Raw genomic sequence first — 27,266 nt, 5'->3', positions numbered from 1 at the left:
TTCCAATCTTCGTATTCGAACCAGCATTTTTTTTTTCTAAACGTGCAATATGCAATATGCAATACACGATATACAATGTTTAGAAACATTTGTTCATTTTTGATTCGATGATAAATATTCACGTACATTTGTATCGTCATTCAGTTTCTTTCTTTTCTCTCTCTCTCTCTCTCTCTCTCTCTCGCTCTCTCGTTTTTCTAATTTCGAGGTCAAGATTGTGATCTTTATTCCTATTCTTAGTAATGTACAATATCATAAGATCAGATAATCGAATGATCCAATAATTGAACGTGAAAAAGCTTTTGACACGTTTGATTCTCTCTCTCTCTCTCCATATATATATATATATATATATATATATATATATATATATATATATATATGTATATATAAATTCTTAAAGGGTTGTATTTATCTTATATCAATTTAGAGAGAGAGAGAGTTCCATAACAAACACATACACATATAAAACTCTCTTCATCTCAATTGGTATATCTTCATTCTATATTCTAATTCATCTAATTCATCTAATTCGATGTAAGCTTCGAAATCAAAAAATCTTCGATCGTTTCTCTCTTTCTCTTTCTCTCTATCTCTCTCTTACTCTTACTCTTTCATTCTCTATTTCTCTTCCTTTTCTATTTCTCTCTTTCTCTCTCTCTCTCTCTCTCTTTATGTGTGTGTATCTGTCTATCAATCTCTCTCTCTCTCTCTTATTGTTTCTAACGAAACAATCAATCACGCGTGTATATTGCATACATACACAAAATTCTAAATGTATCTCCTCGAGATACTCTTTATCGTCGCTAAAAATAATTTTATTATTTTTTTTCTACTCCCTAATTATTCATTATTTATTATGTATTATCACGATTGTTATTGTTATCGTTATCGTTATCGTTATTGTTACTGTTACTGTTCCTGTATGCCCATCTTAAACACCAAATTTTTAATATTATTGCACGCATAATAATAGACTCAACGAATCGACATACACACGTACACAAACTATGGTATAATGATTTATATTAAATTTCATGCTCCAGCTTCAATCGTCAATTTTGTTTTGTCTTCTTATTTCCTTTTTCAATTTCTATCTATCTGTCCGTCTATCTATCTATTTATCTACTTATTTATCTATTTATCTATCTGTCTGTCTGTCTGTCTGTTTAATTTATATATGTATACGTCTTTGATTATCATCGCTTGTATATTTTGTTCTTTTATTCTCTTCTCTCTCTTTCTCGATATTTCGCAGCTTTCAATATGTTTTCTTTTTCTTTTGCGTAAATGTTTCTATATATATATATATTTGTATGTTTTGACATTGTTGATATTTTCGTGATTATTATTGGAAGATCGATGAGTGGGATTTACGAGATATATGTACCATGTTTTTTTTTCCGATATTGTTTATTTTCCTATTACATTCTTTTATTATTATTTTTTTTTACGGCTTCAGCATGGATTTTTTACTTGATTTACTTAATTTATTTATGTCTTTTCATTCTCCTCGTCCGACGAAACTCGAGATTAATAATTAAAACCTTAAAAGCTATCAAACGAAAACAAAAAATCATCTCTACGTTATTATCATTCATTATACAAAAATTTGCTTAAACAGTCTCGATAAAGATATAATTAATATTGAAGATTAAAGTGATTATACTTAATGTATTTGATTAAATGATAGCTTTTAAGGGATACGAGATCCTTTTTAAAGGATTTGAAAATTGGTGATGTATAAATACAAAAAAGAAACGATTAAAAAATCTTCTTCTAGATCTTTGATATATATATATATATATATATATATATATATATATATATAATATATACGAAGATCAACGTAAGTCGCATCGATCGATCTTCGATGATTTTTATTATTAAATATCGTATTTTTTTTTCTTCATGTGATTTTCGTTGTACAGCTGTCTATGATAGTCGTTGCCAATGATTGCGTTAAATAATTATGCACTTTAAACAATCGGCTACGTTGTTCTGCCTAATATACACATATACACACGCATACTCAATAATTATTAATTGAATTATATAAAAGAAAAAAAAAAAAAGAAAAGAAAATAATCGATAATATCTATAGCGATATTTCCAACAGATAATTCTTTTTACAAGGCTTTGCAACGTAGACCTTTCGTTTGCACACCTACACGAAAAGAATAATAATTCAAAGAAAATAAGAACAGCAACAATAAAATTGTTATGAAATTCTAAACGAAAAATCTTTGAATTAACATATAATCTTTTCGTGTAAGCGAAGATGCTAAAAAAAAAAAAAATATATATTTATATAAAAGAAAATTTATTTTATTGCATTTATACGTCTTCTTTCTATGTGTAATACGTACGTGCATATGATCTTACACATATATACATATTATATATATATATATATGTATATACACATACATATATATATAATAATAAAAAACAAACAAAAAATGGTTTACAACAAAAAAGGTAAGAATATAAAGAACAGCATTCAAACAAAACAAATCGTGATAGAAAATAAAGGAAGAAAGGAAGAACGAAGGACACTAACAAAAAACGAGAACGAAGTAGAATAGATGATTAAAAAACAGAAAGAAAGAAAAAAGACAAAACCAAGAAAAAAATTATTGAAAATTAAAAGATCCAAGTAAAAACAAAAAAAGAGATATAATACATACAATATTCTTGATATTAATGAACGCTCTACTGTGGCTTCGAAAGCTTCGCAAACGATTTTTTAATTCTTTTTTTATTTTTATTTTTCTTCAATATAAAATGAATCTCTCTTTCTCTCTCTCTCTCTATTTCTTTCTCTCTTTAAATTTCCTTCGTCCCACTTTCCGTCTCACTCTTACAGATAAAGATATAATCCTTTTTTAATATTATCTCTTTTATCCTTTTATCCTATATATATATATTTTTTTTTCTTTTTCTTTTTTGTATATAACTTTATCCAAAGATGTGTCCTATTTTCTTAATTATCCCACACCTTCTTCCCAGCCACAAATTATACGAAGAACGAAGCACAGAGAAACAAAAATTTCATTTCAACTTCGAGAGAATCAACGTTGGTTTTACTATCTTCAACACATTCCCACGCATAAAACGTGTGCACACTTTTAAAATCCAACATAAATAGAGTGCCGAGGCTACTTAATCTCCGAGTAAGTATATACATATATATATATATATACATACATATATATATATAATTTTAACAATGTTTATATATAAATCACAGTCTTAATACATACAAACTTATATATATTTTCAATATATACATGAGGAAGGTAGAAGAAAAATTTTTGGACGTGGCCAAAAGAAGATCTTAGATTGATTTTAAAGATCAATTGTCTCTTTTCCGAAACTTTTTACATTAATTTAATTTTGTATTCTTCTTTTTTGCAGATTAAAAATCTAAATAGTGAGAAAAGAAAAGATAAAAGAATAATTGATCTTTAACATCATTTGACAATTTTTAACCACAGCTAGGAATTTTTCTATCCATCCTCTATATTCATATGAATATAAATGCATATGTATGTATTGAGAAAATAAAAAATAAAAAAGAGGGAGAAAATTATTAAAAAAAGATTTTTCTTTTGTCTCTGAACGAACGAGAGAAAAAAAAGAAATAAAAGCAAATTCAAGGAGGAATATAAAAAAAAAAAGAATATTTGAAAGAAACGGAATGACCGAAGAATAAAGGAAAGGGAATCTATGGAAGATATTATTATGGTGATACTGTATAATATCATGGGGAAAAGCGAGAGATTTTTTTGTTTGACTAATTAATTTTCTTTACAGAATTCGTTGCATTTCTAATTGGCTGTTGAAAGACAAGCTAAATGATGATGATGATGATGATGATGATGATGATGATGATGCATGTGCTGCAGCAACTCGAAATTTGTTACACGCTATATATTTATTTGTTTATAAATACATATATATATATATATATATGTGTGTGTATATATGTATATATGTATATCACCTGGCTGTTTGCTCTGTGCATCAATTTTGTGCTAAATATATGTATATGTGTATTGTGTTTCTATATATACATATATATTTATATTTATATATTTATAAATCTTTATATATAAGATATATATATATTTTTTTGTTATAATCATAATAGATACACGCAGACACACGCATATGCACCTATCGCCGCCGAAAATATTTGTTTTTTAAATAAAAAGCAAACAAAAAAGTATACAAAAAAAAATAACTTACGAGCGCGCCGATTTTTCACGCTAATTTTCACGCTGACGTTCTTTTCTCTCTTTTTCTTTTTCTCTTTTGCAAACATTGCCTATCTCGATTTTATATTTAATATCTTCGAACGATCTTTGCACGATTATCGATCGAGCGTTTTTCGATTAACGCATATCGTAGTGTCTCTCGATTCTTCTTTCTAACGATTTTCTAATTATTATTTATTTATTTATTTATTTATTTATTTTTTATAGCATTTCTTCTCTTCTCTTATCCTAATTTTTCCTGCACGGATATATATATATATTTTTTTAATTTTATCCTTTCCAGTGTAGATTTTGAAAGGTTTAAATTATTACGCGAAAGAAAAGAAAAATTATATTAATTATTTTACTCAATGTGAGTGAGTATATTTTAAGATCGGTGAGAATAAATAAAACAATTGTAATAATAATAATAATGATGATTATGATGATGATGATATGATAATGATACATTAATGAATATATCACTCAAGATAAATTATTTTTTGTTTTAATTAATTTTTTTCATTCTTCCTTATTTTTTTATTATTAATCAAATCACTGATATAATGATTATCGATACTTATTGTTCTTGTTGTTGTTGTTGTTATTATTATTATTATGATTATTATTATTATTATTATTATTGTTATTATTATTACTATTATTATAGCGAGTAAGAGTATATGTGCATACACACATACAGGGTGGAGCAAAAGAGGTAAGGTCCAGATATTTTTCCTAATAAAAAAAAGAATGTTTCTTTTCTCTCTTTTTCTCTTTTGCATTCATTTTTTTTCAATCGTTCAATATGATATATTTATATATATATCTATTATACTAATCGTCAAATTATACAGAATGAGACAAATGTGATTATAAGTTTCAACATGAACGTTTAAAAATTACTTACACTCTTTTGAGACTTTGTTTCCAGGCTTTTAAATATTTCAATACCACTAAAACAACAAACAAAAATAAGCCTAAAAATTCTCGAGAAAGAATTATTAATTTTCTTTTATAATCGTTTAGAAACTCATGATCACTTTTGACTCAATCCTAATAAGTTCGCTGTTAACTAGCCTTATTTTCTTTTTCCTATCCTTCCTAATCTCGGCCAAAATAAATTTTCAAACTTTTAGTTCGATAAAAATTACAATTTTCCTTGTTTTTTTTGTTTTCCTTTTCTTTTTATATATATAATATTATTGGTCGAGGTTTAGGAAAACTTTGCAAATGGTATTGGTACAAACACTTTTCCTTAGCTAAGCACTTATCTAAATCTTTTTCTATATACTAATTGATTTGAAAATTTTTCTTTTATTTCTACTATCTTTCTCTTTCTCTTTCTCTTTCTCTTTCCTGTCTATCTTTTTTCTATCCTATCGTCTCTCTCTCTCTCTCTCTCTCTCTCTCTCTCTCTCTCTCTCTCTCTCTCTTTCTTTCTCTAATCTTTACCCATACATACACACATACATTCTCTATCAACCTGTATTATATCCTATCGAGGAGAAGGCTAACTAACATAATTACGAAGGAAGACGAATTGTTTTTTTTAATTAAAAATTATTATTATTATTATTATCGTTATGTAGATACAATCAAAATTATTATTAATTATTATTATGTATAATTTAAATATTTCATTAAATTTAATAATTCCTCGTTGCTCGTTCGAACGAAATTCTAATTTTTCAACATTCACGCGAAATTTCATTTTCAATTTATATTTAGTAATATTTATTTATATAAACAAAAACAGAACGAAAGCGAAAGTAAACGATTAATACATTTTTTTTAATTATCGATCAAATCTCTGTAACCCCATTCATAAATTCGTCAAATTTAAAAATTGATTTTAACTTATTACATAAAATATATTTGTCATGTCCGAAGAATGGATAAAGAACTGTTTCTTTTTTAGAAACGATTAAGAAAAAGGAAGAAGATGGGGTTGTAGAGAGTTAGTGAGGATGTTGCGATAAAAAAAACAGAAAAAAATATAATTGATTACAGGAAAGAACGCAGATATCGATAACGCGAAAATCGTTCGGTCGGTCCGATCGGTGCATGTGGTGTCTTGCGATATTGTAACCAAAATCCGTCGACGTCGGTATTTTTTTCCTTATTTTTCTCGACTAGAGAGAAATATTAGAGAGAAAAGGAAGATGAAATATATATATATGTACGTATATACATAGAAAAAAAAATATATATGTATATATATACATCGACGTCGACAATCTCGAGCTTGTGCCTAATATTGCTTTGCTGCGCAGGGTGACGAAGCCTTGCTAGTTTTGCAATATCTTGTGGCCGCTGCTTTCTGTTTGTTTTTATATATAATACGTATATATATCATACATAAATACATATATATATATATGTATATGTACATGTATTGTATGTAGAATATATACGACTAACCCTAGAATATTATTTCGGAAATCGATTCTGAAAATTATTACTATAATTCCTAATGATTAATAATGATCTACAGATCTTCTCGATCTTATTTTTTAAATAGAGAAAGATTCATCTTATCTTTTCTATAATTTCATGATTATTATTATAATAATTATTATCATCTTTTTAACTAAACAATCACAAATGTAATCGTTAGGAATGAGTATTATAATTTTCGAGAAAGGAAAAGAAAAAGATCGATCTCCGAAAGTTTCGAGAGACGATCGATGGAAAGAAAATGAAAAAAAGAAAAAAGAAAAGAACGGAAAAACGGAGGGAAAAAAGAAAAAGGGGAAGAAGAAAAAGAAAATGGTAAAAAGAAAGGGGGAAAAGAACAAAAGAAAAAAAAGAATACGGTGAACAATCTAATGCATATGTAACAAAAAAGATTTCCGTTGCAGATCCGCGTAGTGAACGCATTTCGGCAGGGCCTAGACGCGCGCTACGGCGAGCATAGCAGCAGCACATTGGCAGAAGTATTGAGAAAGCAGTCACCCTTCAGTAAGCGGTTATCACAGACGAGCAGTATCGAGTACGCGGACAACATACCGGACGAGCTGACTATACCAGAGATCGACGTTGAAAGATTGTCGAGTCATAGTCATACCGAAACAGCTGTGTAGAGTTAAACTACCAATTATCACAACCCACTACCACCACCAACCACCAACCACCACCACCATCACCATTACCACCACCACCACCAATAACAACAATAACAACAATAACAACAAAACCAACAAAAACAAAAAGGCCCGTCATCGTCGATCGATCGAATGGAGATGGATGGATGGATGGACGGATGGATGGATGGGTGGGTGATGGATCGATCGATCGATCGATGATCATCGGATATCGTCGCATCGTCAAATCGGATCAAGAATTTGCTGTTTTTATGAGAAGAATGACAAGGGAGATAAAGAGGGGAAAAAAGTGGAGGAGAGAAAAAAGAAAAGAAAAGATCCTTGTCTCCTCCTCTTCTCCGACTCTTCGAAACTTCTACTTCGTTATAATTGATGATAGTTGAAACTTTGCAAGAACAACAAAAAAGAACGAACGAACTTCCAAACGTTTCGTTTCGAGACGCAACCGATCAACCGATCGATCAATCAATTAATCAATCGGTCGGTCAATCAACCCTTAACCCTTCACCCTTAACCCTTTAACCCTTTACCCACCTAAGAAAAACCCTCAACACGCGATACCTCGAGAGCTCGTAGCCGTCTGTTTGTTTATTGCTGAGTGATTGAGGGAACTACGAAGGGGGTGGGTTCAAGGTGATTAAGAAGGGATTAGGTTCATGAAGAGAGAAGGAACGAAGAGGAGGAGGAGGAGGAGGAAGAGGAAGAAGAGGAGAAGGAGGAGGCAAAGAAAGAGAAGGAAGAGAAGGAGAAAGAGAAGGAAAAGGAGGAGGAGGAGGAAGAGGAGGAGGGGGAAGAGCAGGAGGGGGTGGTATGGAACAATTTAGAATCTGTCGAACAGTACTACCATCCATCCCCTTTTAAACATCCTCCGGGTGGACGACGGTGATCTTCCGAATCTGATTTTCAAATCGTCTCTAAATATGTATACATATATACATACATATATACATACATATATATATATATAAGTATAATAAAAAAACTATATATGCATATATGTGTATAATAAAAATATATATATGTATGTATATGTGTATATATATGTGTATATATATATATATATATATATATATATATATATATATATATATATATTCGTCCTTGCGATCATAAGCTGATCCGTGCGGGAAACACCAATTATAATATTACCGAAGCAACGCACCACTGCCTCCGTTATGTTAGTCCTTGCGTTTCGATCGTCGTCTCATCGCAACCACCACCACTACCACTACCAACCACCACCACCACCACCACCACCACCACCACCACCACCACCACTATTATTACTACTACAAGAACAAGAACAAGAATGAGAACAAGAAGAACAACAACTATTGCCGCCGTCGTCGTCGTCGTCGTCGCTGCCGCTGCCGCTGCCGCCGCTGGTGCAGTTATTGCCATCGTACGCCAATTAATTAATTGCTACGCAGCTCTCTGATTCGTCCTCCTTAATCGTCGTCGTTGTTGTATTAATATTCTTCTTCTTCTTCTTATTCTTCTTCTTCTTCTTCTTCCTCTTCTAATCTTGTGATCTTCTACTTCTACTTCTTACTTCTTCTGATCTTATGTATTACTCTTATTTATGTATTATTATTATTATTATTATTATTATTATTATTATTATTATTATTATTATTATTATTATTATTTGTTTAAGATCGAGATGTTGATTTCTATAATATCGAATATATTGTACGTTCTCGACGCACCGCTTTTTCGAAAACGAAATGTGTGAGAGACACTTGTACGAAGAGAGGGAAGATTAGAAAGATAGATAGAGAGAGAAGAATTTAGAGAAAGAGAAAGAAAGAGAAAGAAAGAGAGAGAGAGAGAAAGATAGAGATAGACGGAATACATTTATCCTCTTTTTATTTCGTTATAATTAATTATAATTATTTGTAAATTGAAATTAATATTTTCATTTTAACGTGCACGCACATATAATGCCATCTCCCTTTCTCTTTCTCTCTCTCTCTCTCTATCTCACTCATTCTCTCTCTCTCTCTCTCTCTCTCTCTCTTTTTGATTCTCTCATTACAAACTCTTCCCATTCATCTCTCTCTCTCTCTTTCTCTTTCTCTCTTATCTCGAGCGACTTAAGAATGATCTAGTCACTAGTTTGTATTTTCAAGGAACATACTCTGCACTGAGGGTGCCTTAAACGTGAAGTTTAAACAATGTGTTGTTTCAGGCATAAATACATAACACGAATATACACATGTACACACATATACATATATACTCGTATATATACATACATACATACATACATACGTACGTACGTACATACATAGATGCATACATACATGCGAGAGAGGACACTCGGAAGGAGTGATCATGCGTGATGATCGATATTTCTTCTTCCACTGTTACTTCTCCTTCTTCTTCTTCTTCTTCTACTACTTCTTATATTTCGAATATTTCTACTATTAATAGTTACTATTGTTATTATTACTACTAGTAGTATGCCATTGTTACTATTAACTATCTCTATTAGTACTATTACTATTACTATTACTATTACTATTTCTTCTTCATCTTCTTCATCCTCTTCTATTTCTTATTCTTCTTCTTCTGATTCTTCTTTCTTGGTTCATCGCAGATCGCCATTATTGCGATTAGATCGGTAAGACGTACTCGTATTACTTTTTTTTTTCTCATTCGTGCATGCTTAATTAACCCTCTATAATATTTATAATTTTTGATTGCGTTTATAACGAAATTTTACCTACGACACAATGTCAATGTTATGTAGTAGTATTCATTGTACTAGTAATATTGTACTTAAAGAAAAAAAAAGAAAAAAAAAAGAAAAGGAAAAAAAATATGAAAAAGAAGTTATGAAAAATGATCGGTTACAAGATTGAATTTAATGTAACGATAACGTGATGATATTACTTATGTCAGTATGATTATACTATACTAAGTCTAAATTATATTTCAAAAACGTGAAAAGATTCATTTGAAAATTCAAATTAACGTAATAATAATAATAATAATATTAATATTAATAATAATAATAATAATAAAATGTTTACTTATACTAGTATAATTATACTATACTTAAGTATAGATTATACATTAGAAACAAAAAGAACAAGTTTCTAAACGAAGCGGAAATTAAAAAGATAACAGTGACAACATGATCACATATATATTAGTATAATTATACCATACTAAGTCTTAATTGTACTTTGAAAAGATGAAAAATCTCAGATTCACAAAGAAAATTAACATAAAGATAAAACAACGTAATTACTTCTACTATTATAGTATAATTGTATTATAATAAGTATAAAAAAGAATTGAATCCATAGAAAAAAAAAAATAATAAATAAATAAAAAAGAAAGACGAAGAAAATTCTCAAAGATTAACGAAACAGGAATTACTTATATTAGTATAATTATACTATACTAAATACAAAAATTATACATACTACAGAAAATATGAAAAATTATAAATATGAATGAACAATAAATTTTCTGACGATAAAATGATAAATAATTTTAAAGATTACACGACGTTATAGAGGGTTAACGATATATAAACAAAGTCTCAACTATATAATATATATATATATATATATATATATATATATATATATATATATAAAATAAAAATCGATTAAAGAAAAGAAAAAGCGAAATCCCAGAAGTGTTTGTAATCTCGTTTGAAAAAAAATCCTATTATTTTTACACACACACACACACACACACACACACATATATATATATTATTTTATTCATTTCATAACTTTTTCTTTATTGCCTTCTATATTTATTTATTTATTTATTTATTTATTTATTTATTTATTTATTTATATGACTACCACGTTAAAATATACTCAGGATCTAGCTTTACTTATATATCGCGTATAAAATTATTATTTTCCATTTTTAGAACGTCATTCCCGAAGAAACTGGCACGATGACCAATACTTAATTAAAACGCGAATGAACCAAAATTTAACAAAAAAAAAATTACAATAAAAAAAGGAGAGAGAGAGAGAGAGAGAGAGAGAAAGAAAGAGAGTCAAAAAGACTCGATAAAAAAGAAATACTAGCTAAACAAAATAACAAGTGTTACGATCGTTATAATGGGTCTCAACGAAGTTTCTATGAAGAACTCGATGGCTATATTTTAAATCGATCATCGATATTTAATTCATTCATTAAATTTAATCGATATAAAATACTCTTGTATGATAATATTTCGAGTTGACTGAATGAAAAGAAGAGAAATAATAATTAAAAACTTGAAAAAAAGAAAACGAATAAATATCGCGTTCGAATATTATTATTATTACAATCATTACCATCTTTATCATGAGTATATTATTTAACAAAATAAAAAAGAGCACGAGCATACGCGCGCGTACATACGTCTGTACATTTCTCACAGGCCTCGAAAAGTTGAAAATTAGAGATTAGATGTTATTTTTGTCTTTTTTTTTGTTTTGAAAGAAAGAGAGACAGAGAGAGAGAGAAAGAGTAAGAGCAAGAAATGAAAAAAACAAAAAAAAAAAAGAAAAATGGAGGGCTCGAGAGGCCTATATTAAAAACTGCACCTTATTCTAGTCTTAAGCACTCTGTATGCCTTACACTGCCAAACGATAAAGACGCGCGCTCTTATTATTATTATCTAAATATATATATATATATTTATATATATATACACATATATTTATATGTGTGTGTGTATATATATATGCTCTATTTATGTTTTTAACGTGCACACGACGACGTTTACATTAAATTACGTACTGTTATCAAGGGTCGTCGTGCCTCTCTCGATCTTTGTCAAATTTTTTTTTTTATTCGTCTCATTTTCCTCTTATATACATACATACATACATATATATATATATATATATATATATATATATATGTGTGTGTACGATTAATTACAATCTTCATTAGATTCTCATTTTCACTTTTTTTCGCTATCGTAGTAATTTTCGACCCGATGTAACAGATATATATGTATATGTATATATATATATATATATATATATATATATATATATATATATATTATAAATATATAAAAACAAATAGGAAAAAATATTGAAAAAAATAAAAGGGTCACGTGCGACGATCGTCTCAAAAATAGATAATACATTACAACAAAATAAGATAATAACATTTTTTATCTTTACGTTTCTTTTTTTTAATTTTATCATTCCTTTTACCATTTCATTGTTTCTTTTTTTTTAATTATCTCCACTATCTTCTTTGATTTTTTATTTTTCGAAATTGTTAATAATTAAAACAAGATTTTGACAAACTTTAACGAACCCTCTATAACTGAAACGTCTTTTCTTTTTTTGTTTTGTTTAATAAGTTGTACCAGTATATAATTATATTATATACTGAACGATTGTTTATAATTTTATCTGAGAAATATTACAAACTTTTCGGATCGCATACGCAATGTGAAATTTATATTATATTGTATAATATAATATATTAGTATATATATGTATGGTATAATTACATAAGTCATATACCTTGTATAGTATAATTATATATTAGTATGAATAATACTAGTATTATAATATATTACTAATGTAATTGCAAAAAAGTACTAGTGCCGAATTACAAGAAAAAAAAGAAGATATATATATATATATATACATTTATTAGTATAAAATTGTATTATACTATACTTCATACTAATATAATTATATTATACTAAGTATAAATAATATTAAAATAATGATATAACAAAATAAAAGTACACAACTTTGTATGGTATAATATTATACTGGTATAATAAAAAAAAGTATAAATTATAACTTGAAAAAATAAATCACGAAATAAATTCGGATACAAATTAACAATTACTATTTTCTATTGAGAAAATCAAAAACTAATTTGACAAAGGGATTCAACATATACATCACGTTATAGAGGGTTAATAAAAAAAAAAGAAAAACAAAAAGAAATACACAAATTCAATAAAAATAATCAACGACAATTAAACAAAAGGAAGAAAAGGAGAATAGTATCGGTCGAGGAATTAAAGTCGATGGTCACGTAAAGAATCGAGGATCGCGAATTTAACAATTAAATTCATTAAATTAATTAACGTCAACGATCACGATAGATCATGATAGATCACGATAGATCGATCGATATGTTCTATAAATCGAATGGTTCAGTAAAAAAAAAATCATCGACAGAATTTAATTAAATTTATTATATTAAATAATTAATCAATTAATGTCGATTATTTATGTTATTAATTATGTTATAACGATCGATCGATCGATAGATCGGTATGTTTCATAGATCAGATCCTCGTTCATTGTTTTCCTACTCTCTCTTAGTGCTTTTTATCGGATACGTCTTTCCAACGTATCGTTGGTATTCGATCTCGCGGTCTTTCGCATATATTACTATTATTACTACTATTGCTACTACTACTACTACTACTACTACTACTACTACTACTACTACTACTACTACTACTACTACTACTACTACTACTACTACTACTACTACTACTACTACTACTACTACTACTACTACTACTACTACTACTACTACTACTACTACTACTACTACTACTACTACTACTACTACTACTACTACTACTACTACTACTACTACTACTACTACTACTACTACTACTACTACTACTACTACTACTACTACTATTACTACATAGTACTACTACTACTACTACTACTACTACTATTACTACTACTACTACTACTACTACTACTACTACTACTACTACTATTATTATTACTATTATACTATTATAGCTTTACCTAAAAGCGGTGCGATACTTGAACGTCGGTATTCAATCTAATTTAAAATAAAAATTAGGATCGTTGAAAAGATTATTACACTTGGTCCTATAAAACAAAAAGAAAAGAAAAAAACGAAACGTTGCCGACATTTTCCATGTATAATATATATATTATATATTATAATATATATACATATATATATTTTTCATTTCAATCGTAAACGTATTTATGTGAAAACGAGCAACAAATTTATTATTAATTCTATCTCTTTCTCTCTCTCTCTCTTTCTGTCTGTCTCTCTCTCTCTCTCTCTTTCTCTCTCTCTTTCTCTCTTTCTTTCTCTCTCTCTCTCTCTCTCTCTCTCTCTCTCTGTGATTTCTCATTTCGTAAACGAGAAATCTATCGAATTATTCTAAATTCCTTGCTCGACATTTCACAATTCATACGTTGTCTCCTATGAGAATGTAAGCAATAAAAAGAATTAATGAGAATGAAAAGTAGGAAAAGAAATATAATGAAAAAAGTAAAAAGGAAAAAAATGAGAGGTGGAAGAAAGGCAGAGAAAAATGAAAAAGTAAATAATAGTAATTACAGTCGGCACGGTTCGATCAAAAAATGGCCAAGCAAAGCGAAAAGGCTTCGTTGTCTCGACGAAGGTACACAGTTTATATACATACATATATGATACAGACATACTTAATATTTTTTTTCTTTGTTATTCTTTTTCTTTTTTTTTTTTTAATTAGAATTAAATTGAATTAAATTAAATTAAATTTTTCTTTTTCTTTTTTCTTCTGCGTGCGGGCCAATGCAAAAAATGAGGGAAAGAAAGGAAAAGAAAAAAAAAAAAGAAAAGAAAAGAAAAAAAAATTTACAAGAAAAAAAACGTAATAATAATAATATCGTAGAAAAGTTGTGTGCGTGTGTGTAATCTTTTAGTTTTCGTTTTGTGTTTTGTCGACGAAAACGGACACGTTTATAAGAATGCAATAATTAATTAATTATTTAATTATATAATTAAATAATCAATTAATTAACTATCATCATCATCATCATTATCATTTTTATTATTATTATTATTATTATTATTATTATCATTATTATTATTATTATTACTATTATTATTGTTGTTGTTGTTATTATTATTATTATTATTATTGTTATTGTTGTTGTTGTTATTATTATTATTATTATTATTATTATTACTATTACTACAATTATGCAGATTACTATCAAAGTTTAATTATATTTTACGTACTTAATATTCATTTATATACATACATACATAGATATATATATACATATATATATATATATATATATATATATATATATATATAAAATCCTATTCAGAAATTCGCTCTTTATTTTAGATAATTCGAAAGAATAAGACAATTACTTACAATATAAGATACAAACTACAACAGTACTTGTAACGTTAATCTGATATTTCCGTATATGATGTATTGTAATCATCCTCCTTCAATTATCATAATCACTGATTATTATTATTGATTGCTGATCATAATTCTTGATCATTGATCATCATGAATCATCATCGTTGATCATCGTTATTATTATAATTATTACAAACCAAAGAATGAATGAATTAATTAATTCATCGTAACTCATTATCGTACAATAATCATCGAAGATAATTTGTCGATTAGAATCACCGTCCCAGTTAGTATATAGCCGAGCCGTCAAAATGATTTTTTATTGGCATACGATATAGGTACATACGTACGTACCTTTCTACCAGATACGCTTCCATGATTTGGTATTACGAAAAAGAAGAAAAAGATAAAAAAAAAGAAGAAGAAAAGAAAGAAAAAAGAAAAAAAAGACATTCAACAATTAATTATTACAAAGGATTTATGTCAACGTTAATAATTATAACAGTACATATATGGAGGTTCGCATAATCGAAATGAATTATTATTCCTAAAGAAAAAAGAAAAAAAAAAGAAAACAAAAAATGAAAAGAAAAACTTATTCTTTTCTTTTTTTCTCTCTTTTTTTTTTTATTTCTTTTTCCAATTCCGACGAAATCAAAAAAAGAAGAAAAACCGAAACCGAACCGAATAAATAAAAAAATAAATAAATAAATTAATTAATTAAATTAATCAATCGATCGATCGATCGATCGACGGGTTGGTCGATCAATCAATAAATCAATCAATAAATAAATAATTAAATAAAAAACGAAATGGAGGACGCTGCGTTTCTTCGATCGTACGAGACAACAGGAAAGTTCATCACTGCGATTGGGACCAAATCTCGATCATCGTAATAAACACGCGACATATAAAATGGAGATAATTAGCATGGAGGAGATAAAACAACAAAAAAAAAAAGAATAAAATAATAACAAAATAAAAAAAAGAAAGCAAGAAAGAAAGAGAAATAGAGAGAAAGAGAGAGAGAGAGAGAGAGAGAGAGAGAGAGAGAGAGAGAGAGAGAGAGAGAAGAACACAAGTAAAAGGCATGCTTCTTTTCATCTTATTATTATTGTTATTATTAACATTGTTTATTAATTCGATCGTTCGAACTTAACTATCTTTAAGTTCCTTCCAAATAAATAAATAAATAAATAAATACTAAGTACGTCCGAGTCGATCCTGAAATCGATCCTCGAGATCGATCGATCTCTATGATCTATGGCAAGAAAGATAGAGATGAAAGATAAATAAATTAATAAATGAATAAATAAATAAATAAGAAAAAAGAACAAAAAAAAGAAAAAAAGAAGATAAACAAAAAAAGAAAATGTAAGGTGACGAAGCTATAGAAAGTCGTTATTTTTCTCGCTCGGAAACTTTCGACGTTTCGTGTTCGTAAGCGATCTTACGTCGTTCTACGTGTATGTACTTGCATAAAAGATTAAGAAAAAAAAAAATAAAAAAATAAAAAAATAAAAAAACAAATATACAAAATATGCATGTGCATATACTTATAAGGCAAGGACATTATTCCGTAAGAGAGTTCATGTCGTGACAAAGCGCTCGTCGATTCCGACTGGTTATACGTTATATACATAATATATAATATACATGTGTGTATATATATATATATGTATGTATGTATGTATATAGATTATATATAAACATATATACAAATATATATATATGTATATATATATGTACATGTATGCATATATATATATATATATATATATATATATATATATTTATCGAAGTTAAAGATATGAAAAATTTTAGTAACGTTGGAACGATGCTTCTTATATATTGCAAGGGCAAACGAAATAATAATTATTAATAATAATGCTAATGATAATTATTAATAATAATAATAATAATAATAATAATAATAATAATAATAATTAATAATAATAATTAAGAGAACGAAAAAGAAAAGGAAAAAAATAAAAGAAAGGAAAAAGAAAGAGGAGAAAAGAAATATGATGGTTAATATCGTTAAGACGATTGTGTTTCGTACGTATATTTGTGTGCGTATAAATAATATTGTATATCGATGAGTATACACATGCATAAATATGTGTATATACGTATAAGTGAAGAAAAAAAAAAAATAACAAAAAGAAAAAAAAATAAGAAAAAAGAAATGAAGACAAACAAACAAACAGCGTTAATTAATTGATCAAATTAATTAATGAAAAAAGTTTTCGTGTTCTTCGAAGAGAGAAGAGAAATAAATTCTTGTCTAGTGATTGTGTATCGACGTTGCGTTAAGAAAAAAATAAATAAATAAAGAATAAAAAATAAATAAATAACTTAACTAACTAAATAAATAAAAAAAAAAGAAACAAAAAGAAAAGAAAGAAACGATGGAGGAGGATCATCTTCGCTTGTGGGAAACTTAATTAATTAATTAAAGCAAAAAACAACAAAAATAAAACAAAAAAGAAGAAAGCAAAAGAAATTAAGAAATAAATAAATGAACGAACGAACGAACGAACGAACGAACGAATGAATGAATAAATGAATGAATGAACGAATAAATGCATAAATAAATAAATAAAATAAAATAAATAAAATAAAATAAAGGATGCGCGTCAATGGTGCTAGATTTCTCCGGTTGATCGATTTTAAATCGATTTAGTTCTAACAGATCGATTCTACGTATGTTAGGCTTCGCAATCTTCTCATTCGGTTATTATAGATCATCTCGATCTATATAGATCGATAAGACGATTCGATTCGTATGTACAGGCGTAAAAAAAAAAAAAATTCTATCTTTTATCACAACAATACCTCTCCTTCCTCCCTCTTACCACTCCACTCGATCTATACTATATCGTTCCTATCTATATTATACGCGCTTTGAAATTATCAATAGTACAATTTTTGTGTCAATTTCTGTCACGAAAGTATTTCTTTATTCATTTTCTTTCTCGTTTCTTTCTTCTTAATCCTCTATAAGCCAATCTTTGGACTGCTTTAAAAAGTAAAATAAAAAAATTATAACTACATTATTACACTATCCATAATTTTTCTATATTAAGCGAACATTAATTTTCGACTACGGAACAAACGATTAATTTTTTAACGAACTAATAAAATAAAATAAAAAATATACCAAAAAAAAAATATATATATATATATATAAGTGACTCGAGAGATTTACATGGCGTTATGGAGGGTTAAATAATATTTTATTACTTCAAAAATTAAAACTAATCAAACATTCAAATTAAAATAATTATCACAACACGAGTACCATTGTTTCTTTTTTTTCTATTTTGTCTTTTCTTTAATTTTTATTTAATTTCGAGAGAGAAAAAAAAAAGAAACATTTTCAAACGCCTCGACTGCCGCTCGTGTCCATTTCGATGTTCAATCGAAATATATAGTCATCCCATTAACTATAATAATAATAATAATAATAGTAATAATAATAATAAAAATAATAATAATAATAATAGTAATAATAATAATAAAAATAATAAAAATCATCATAAAAAGCAGGCTGATTTCTCGTCGATATCATTTAATTACTTAAATAGCTACTTAAATGCGACGAATTAAAACAACCCCCTTTCCACCCCTTGCTCTTTACCTTAACCCTTTTTGATTGACTATCGACGATGAAAAACTTCTAATGCATTCACACAAAACTCTTCTTACATTTTCCTACATATATGAATATAAATATATACATATACATATATATATGTATTATACATATATATATATACGTACATATGTATCATACACGTATACTTATATAAATAGATATAATCGTTCCTTGTCAAAAAAGTACGGTGTGGGAGAGCCAATAGAAAAAAAAAATAAAGTATAAAGCAAGAAAAAAAATTGCAATTTATTAACTAAAACGATTGGAAGAAACGCGTTAGACGCGTTAGATGCGATTATACAGAGAGATAGATAGAGAGAGAAAGAGAGAAAGAGAGAGAAAGAGAGAGAGAGAGAGAGAGAGAGAGAGAAGGCGTGTGTTAATTGTAGTTAATAAAGAGAGAAAACATAAATAAATAAATAAATAAATAAATAAAAAAATTGAGAAAAGAAAAATATGTTGTATATACCGAAGTATATACTAAAGTATATATAGATATATATATATATATAAACATGTACATGTATGCATATATATATATATATACATATATAACGAAGAAAAACACGAATGTTCAGCGTATACATACCTATGTAATAATAATATAATATTAATATTAAAATAATAATAATAATCGCGCGAGCTAGAATATCTAATTCGTTGGTGATTAATGGAAAATAAAAAATAAAGAGAGAGAGAGAGAGAGAGAGAGACAGATAGAGGGAGAGAGAGTGAGAGAGAGAGAGAGAGAGAGAGAGAGAGAGAGAGAGAGAGAGAGAAATGTTGCTTTCGACGTTAAAGCCATGATAATTTTGATGAAAAAAATGAATAAATAAAATAAAATAAAATAAAATAAAATAAAATAAAATAAGATCGAAATTTGCGATGTGCTCTTGTATATATATATAAAAAATACAGATACACACAAACACACACACACACACATACATATATATATACATATATATTTATTTGTTTATATTTTAATATATATGTATATGTATAGCGATCGACTACATATATATATATTATAATGCCATTCGAGTTCTGAAACTCGTAATCGTAAATACAACACACATGTAGGTTTACCGAAAAGGGTAGTGTTAATTCGTTTAAACAAAAAAAAATTATATATATATAAATAAATAAATAAATAAATAAATAAATAAATAAATAAATAAATAAATGAATGAATGAATAAATACAATTATATAAGAGTTACAAAAAGTGTTGGAGAACGTTTCGCTTATCTCGTTGTTTCTTTCGAACTTATGTATATGGGAAAAGAAAAAAGAGAAAAAAAACTGAAAAAAAAAAGAGAAAAAAATATACTCCTCGCCGCATCTCTCGCGTGTTTATTGTTCATAATGATTATGAATGATTAACAATAAAAAAAAAAAAAGAAAAAGGAAATAAAATTTAACGTGATTGAAAAAAAGTTTGTCGAATAAAAATAATTCTCCAATCGATCTAATCGGTATAATGAGAGTATTCCTGTTTTCGTTTATGTTATTTCGTTTCCCTGGTTGTAAATAATTTCTTATGTTTATGGTCAATCATCTGTCATGTGAAACAATGTGTTTGCAACAACAACAACAACCAACAACAACAACAACAACAACAACAACGACAACAACTACAACAAACGCAGAAGTTTCGAGAGCTGCTCGAATATATGTATGTGCGTTTTGCGTTTTGCGAAACGTGAATAAAATAAAAAAGAGGCTCTAAACAACGTTATCGATCAAAATATAAAAAATGTTAGTGTACGGATCGGGTCTCGATAAAAAAAAAAGAGAAAGAAAAAGAAAAAAAATATATATATAACAACAGCCATGAAGATCATGAACGATAAACGAGCTGTAGGATTCTTTGGGTTTGTGTGTGTGTGTGTGTGCGTGAGTGGGTGGCTGGGTGGCAGGACCGAGGGCGGGGGCAGTGGGGGTAAGTGAAAACAAAAATAAAAAGAAAGGAAAAAAAAAACCAAAGAAAAAGTCATTTAAAAAGCGTCGCAAAGCAAGGACGTGTGTAGTTAACGTGTAAACGTTTAGATGTTGATTATTTATTGTAAATGTAAAATATTAAAAAAGAAAAAAAGAAGAGAAAAAAAATTAAAAAAAAAAATGGAATACGGTACGAAGACTCGATAAAGAAGATAAAAATTGGAGAAATTAAAAAAATGGGGGTGGGGCCGAAAGAGAGGGAGGGAAAGAGAGAGAGAGAGAGAGAGAGATAAAGAAAAGATGATGAGATAAAAAAAATGTTGTCGATCGTTTATTATTACATCGATCTTAGCATTTATCGCGATTTATACGTGTATGTATAATACACTACTATAATTATTACTATTTAACAACGCGTTTAACGCGTTCTTTCCACCCCCATCCCCTGCTGTCCTTCCGCCATCATTCAATACCTCTGCGTCACTATAAATGAAAAAAAAAAAGAAAAAAAAAGAAAGAAATGAAGGAAAAAAAAAAACATGAAAAAAATCGTTCAATGAATCTCTTTTTATTATTAATCGATATCTTCCTATCTATATACCTAATCTAATATTATACAAGATGATCTATTCTCGTGTGATCTAATCACACACGTTTATATACATACCACCACCCTACTACGTATAACCACTATGAGATTTATTTAATTTTAAGATCGCTAAATGCTCCTAAAAAATGGTAAGTCTAAAAGTCTTAGAAAGGGCATAGGAAATCGTTGAATCCATCTTGTTTCGAATCATTGTTGTATAATGCGTTTTAAATAAAAAAAAAAAAAAAAAATAAGAAAAGGATGTATAAATACACATGCATACATATGTTCCTGATTTTTAGACTCGTGCTAATTATAAAATACTGATACTTATTTCTTCTTTTTCTTCGATCGATCTCGTATTTTTTAATTCTACAAATATATGTTGAATTATTTTCTAAATAAAACTGCAAAGAAAAAATCCTATAAATTAATTAATGGTAAATAGTTATCTATATTTGTTCGATAGTGTCGAAGGCATCCGATTGTTCCAAAAAAGAAAAAAAGAAAATAAAATAAAAAAAAAAAAATAACACTAATCATGCGAAAATATAATAAAACAAATAATGAATCTAAAATATCGTACACGTGTATAATTACAGGAGCGATTGAAAAGAGAAAAGAAAGAAAGAGATAGAAAGAAGCAACATTGAAAAAATTCATCGAGCACGTTTGTATTATAAAAAGTTATTAATAACAATTATTAAAAGTTATTAAAAATGAGAATAAATAATAAGCGAAGAGAGTTTTTTCAAATAGTCGAGAGCAAAGTGGTACTATATATATAAGAAGCATTCTAATAATGTCTTGTTTGTTAGATATCAATGTATACAAAATAAAATATTTTTATTGTTTATTTTCTTTGTATTCTGTTATTGTTGTAATAGGGGATTAAAATAAAAAATCAAAGAAGAAAAAATATGTATATATGTATACAGGATGAGCCAATAACTATGATCATCTCGAATGTTTGCATTTTTTAAAGATATCTAAATGTTCGTTAAGAATTTATTTATAACAAATCGTTAATTTATTATTAACAATACGCTGAAAAAGTAGTAAAAATTCTACCATTTAAAATGATACTTCACTCAACTTTCTACGACATCTAGTTCCGAAGATATTCCCATTTAAAGAAAGATTTAATTATTAATAATAATATAAAAGAAATTGTTTATTAATTATTTATATTGATTTATATAATTTTATAAGTTAGTCGCGATTCAACTTTTCTTTTTGTTTTTGTCGAAATAAGACGTTTTTAGTTCGTTAAAAATTTGTTTATAACAAATTGTTTATAACAAATTGTTAATTAATTATTAACAATATGTTCAGAAAATAGTAAAAATTCTGCCCTTTAAAACGATATTTCATTTAAGTTTCTACGACTATTAGTTCCGGAGATATTCCAATGTAAATGCAAGGCGTTTACGTTGACCTACTAACCTATATTTTCATTCATAAATACTCGGTGACACACTGACCTACTTAAATTCCAAGAATTTACGAGGGCCTACTACTACTACTACTACTATTACTACGAACAGCTGTATTATTATGAATGTACGAATTATGAATGAAAATCTTTCAAAGGCTATATCTTCCGAACGGAAAGTCGTACAGACTTGAAACAAATATCATTTTAAAGGGCATAATTTTTCCTAATTTATCAGCATATTGTTAATAACTAATTAAACAATTTGTTATAAACAATTTGTTATAAACAAATTCTTACGAATTAAATTCGTCATTCTTTTGAAAAATAATTCAAATTGCAATTCTTTCGTAAAATTACGTTAATTAATAAATAATTAATTAATTAATAATTAATTTTTTATTAAAAAAAAAAAAATTTTTTTTTTTATTACATTTACTTGATAATATCTTTCGAACTAAAAGTCGTAAACTCTTTAAATAAAATACGCAAAGTAAGTGCAAAATAAGCGTAAAATAACGGTGTTTAATACTTCTAAATAGATGTCCCACTCTGTACATATATATAATGTATATACATTATATACAACTTGGTCCTACATTATGAAGACATAATAAATCGAAGTTTAGAAAAAAAAAAGCAAGAATTAAAAAAAACAAACGTTTCTCTTGTACTTTACCGCTTTCCATACAAGTGTCTTCGTGATGTCACGCTAGAAAAACTATTATAACTAATATAGGTTAATAGATCCGATCTATAAATACTATCAATCGCTTACATATATATATATATATTGACCGAGAAAATAAAAAACTGCGTGGCTTTGTTCCGTAAAGAATTAGATTGTTAATAAAAAAAAGAAAAAATGCGTGAGCGTCGATCGATCGATCCAGAATTGTGTCCCCTTCGATGATCTATATATATCCCAAGATTAAAACGATATCTTTAAAACATAGAAGAATTAAAATATAGAAGATTAAAAAAAAAATGCAACTTATCTGCGAGTGCCATCAACGTTGATTATAAGTAGTCATATGTGAGATAAATAAATAAATAAATAAATAAATAAATAAATTAAGGAAATAGAAAGAAACTGCCTTAGAATGAGCAACCTTGGAAAAAGGTGGCGATCCTGGCAGATAAAAAGAATATCCTCTGTATCTATATATAGCCAAAGATAATTATTAAGAATAATAAAAAAAAAATTCAAGATACAGCTAAACAAATTAATTACTTAATTAATTAATTAATAAAAAAAAACAAAAAAATAACCAACTGTATAGGGCAGAAGCAAAGTATTTCTAATTTTTGTAATTTTTGCGACAAGTAAAGAAACATTCTAAAAAAAAAAAATAAATAAACTGAAATAACTAGTGATATATAAAACAGTAGACGTATATATACAATCTCTTACATACACATACAAAATGATTCAAGCAACTGTAACAAGTCATATCTTTTTTCTTCATTGAAATTAACAAAAATATTATTATATATAGACATATGTTATAAATAATGTATGCACTTTATTACACTTGCCAAAAGACATACGAATCATTCATCTTTTTCTTTTAAAATTTTCTTCTAACATACATCAGGAAAAAAATATGCCTTGCTCTTATAATTTCTTCAATCATTCTGTATCTATATATACACACACATATGTATATGGATATGTATATGTATATGTATATATATATATAATTATATATAAGATCCTCAGAATACAAAGAAAAAAAATGTTGCGGCATTTTTGTTCGTTATCGCGTCTCTATAATTGTAATTATTATTACTAAACATTACTATGACTTAAACTGTAAAATTCGAAATAAAAGATAGTTTACACTTACATTTCTTATTTTTTTACCCTTTTCCATTTCTTCTTTTTTTTTATTTTTTATTAACACAATCTTATCCTAAGTAACGTGCTTCGTCCAATAAATTTTTCAAATCATTTTGAAAATTTATTATCAATTATAATAATATGTTTAAATATAAAGGCACAAACAATGAAAAACATCTCACTACTATCTAATGTAGATCATTATTTTATACAATGTTATCTCCAATTGATAAATACAAAGAGATATATTATATGTATAACACCGTTTTTTTTTTTATAAATCGATTCTTAACGAGAAGAGATACTTTTCTTTTACTTTTTTTTTTTATTTTTTTTTTTAGGATAAACGTTAATGAAATCATTTTCAAACGTATCCGTTTATTCACAATTCTACAAAGAAATCGTTTCAGTCATATCGTATTACTGATCGATCATCTAAATTTACGCAAAACCCTCTTTATTTCTTACTATACACGTTTTATAGATTATTCATCGTTTATCGCGTGTGTGTACGTATGTTTTATTTGAGTGTGGGCGTGTGCGTGTATTTTTTTATTTTTATTTTATTTTATTATATTTTATTTTTTATTTTTTATTATAAATTCGACTGTGTGCGACGATTATTATTAAACAATTGTTGATAATATATATATATATATGTGTATGAATTTTCTTAATGAATTAAATAGACTTATGAGTTAACACCCTATTGACCTTTCTTCTACGCGCGAGGTTCTTTTGTACACTTTTTAAAATCCTTATGTTCTTTATTTTTTTCTGCACCATTTATTATTACTTTTATCACTTTCTAGGTTCTTTTTATTTTTTACCTTCTTTATTATTATACCTTTCAGTTTTCAAGGATCTACGGCGATTAGGCCTAAAGAATATGGAGATTATGTAGAAAGTATGGTAAAAAGAAAGAATATTCGCGAAGAAAATGTGATATTATTTTTACGTCTTTTTTATTATTCTGGTTTTTTTTTTTCTTTTTTTAATTCAATAATTTTGGAATGTTTAGAGCCACAGCTCGTTGGAAGACGATTCCCTTTTTTCTTAAAAAAAAAAAAGAAATAAATAAATAAAATAAAAAAAATGCCTCTTTTTAGTTTTTACTGTGGCACGTTTAGCTAACTCTGCATCGAGGGATATTTTGTACTTGATCGTTTTTTTTCCTTTTCCCCTAATTTTGGAAACACGTTAACTCTGATATTCTTCACTCTTTCTCTCTACTTATTAAATGTTCCCAAATTGTTATTATAAAACATTGTAAAATTTGATATGAAAACTCATACTTGCGTAAGGTTTTATTAACTATTTGTAGAAAACAATTGATAGCACCTGGAAAAGAGTGCAACAACCCCGTTTCTATAAATTCCAATCACGGTAAAATAATAGCTCAACCATCCTCTAAATAGATATGTACAAAAGTTGAGCATTTATCTAAATTCGTTATGTTACAACACACCCGAAGAAACTACTTATAATAGATTCTCATCGAACAAGAATTTCATTTAGTTTTGATTAAAATGGATTGATATCATATTTTATCAGGAAAAAAAAAAAAGAAAAAAAGAAGAAAAGAAAAAGAAGAAGTAGAAGTAGAAGAAGAAGAAGAAGAAGAAAGAAAAAACCGAATCCTCCCTTAACCTCGAATTATTATAATATCGAGGCGATTAACGGTAAGTATTTTAATCTTTTTTCTTACCAAACTTTGTTAACAGCCTCCAAATGCTCCTCTGTTATTTAGCGGAATACTTTGAAGTGTTGAGGGAAACCGTGGATGAATGCATCCTTCGGGAAGGTGCTGGACTTACAGGAGCGGAAGGAGAAGGGCCAGTTGGCGTTGTTGGTTTTGAACCTCTTCTACTTCGTCTTATAGACGAATATGGGCTAGTACCTCTATTAACGTGCTCATGTGCATAAAGTAAAACACCGATATCTCTATTACCAGCTTCCAATGCAATTTTTAGAGCGGAACTACCATCTATATCGACAATCGATGAATCGCATTCTGGATGAGCTAAAAGTATTCGTACTATATCGGTATGTCCATGTTCGGCTGCACACATTAAAGCCGTACTACCATCTTCATCTTGAATATTAACCGCGGCACCAGCGTCCAACAATAATTGTGTCATATCCTTCCTTCCATGAGACACTGCCAACATTAATGCTGTTTGTCCGTGCTAAAAAAAAAAGATGGGTTCAAGAAATAAATAAATCTATACATAGATTGTTCTTGTTGAAGCGGTCAAACTAAATGAT

At 27.6% G+C, this 27,266-nt stretch overlaps 2 protein-coding genes across 11 annotated transcripts in view; one reads left to right on the top strand and one right to left on the bottom strand.

The window, feature by feature from the left end:
• LOC127071792 (plasma membrane calcium-transporting ATPase 3) overlaps positions 1-17,939 on the top strand; it is a 97,818-nt gene extending 79,879 nt beyond the window's left edge. For 3 of the 5 annotated variants that reach the window (XM_051011451.1, XM_051011452.1, XM_051011453.1), the window contains one exon: positions 7,127-17,939. In XM_051011451.1, coding sequence (XP_050867408.1) covers positions 7,127-7,348 — 222 coding nt within the window. In that variant the 3' untranslated portion in view covers positions 7,349-17,939. The remainder of the gene's footprint in view (positions 1-7,126) is intronic. The other 2 variants (XR_007785225.1, XM_051011457.1) reach the window with 2 other exon arrangements.
• LOC127071794 (KN motif and ankyrin repeat domain-containing protein 1) overlaps positions 1-27,266 on the bottom strand; it is an 86,240-nt gene that overhangs the window by 32,789 nt on the left and 26,185 nt on the right. For 5 of the 6 annotated variants that reach the window (XM_051011461.1, XM_051011459.1, XM_051011460.1 and 2 more), the window contains one exon: positions 25,181-27,187. In XM_051011461.1, coding sequence (XP_050867418.1) covers positions 26,741-27,187 — 447 coding nt within the window. In that variant the 3' untranslated portion in view covers positions 25,181-26,740. Of the gene's footprint in view, positions 1-25,180; positions 27,188-27,266 lie in introns of those variants that run through there. The other variant, XM_051011464.1, reaches the window with a different exon arrangement.

This window comes from Vespula vulgaris, chromosome 23, assembly GCF_905475345.1.
Source record: "Vespula vulgaris chromosome 23, iyVesVulg1.1, whole genome shotgun sequence".
NCBI classification, from domain to species: Eukaryota; Metazoa; Arthropoda; class Insecta; order Hymenoptera; family Vespidae; genus Vespula; species Vespula vulgaris.
The sequence above is the reverse complement of the archived record's forward strand: the minus strand, read 5'-3'. Positions and strand labels throughout refer to the sequence as shown.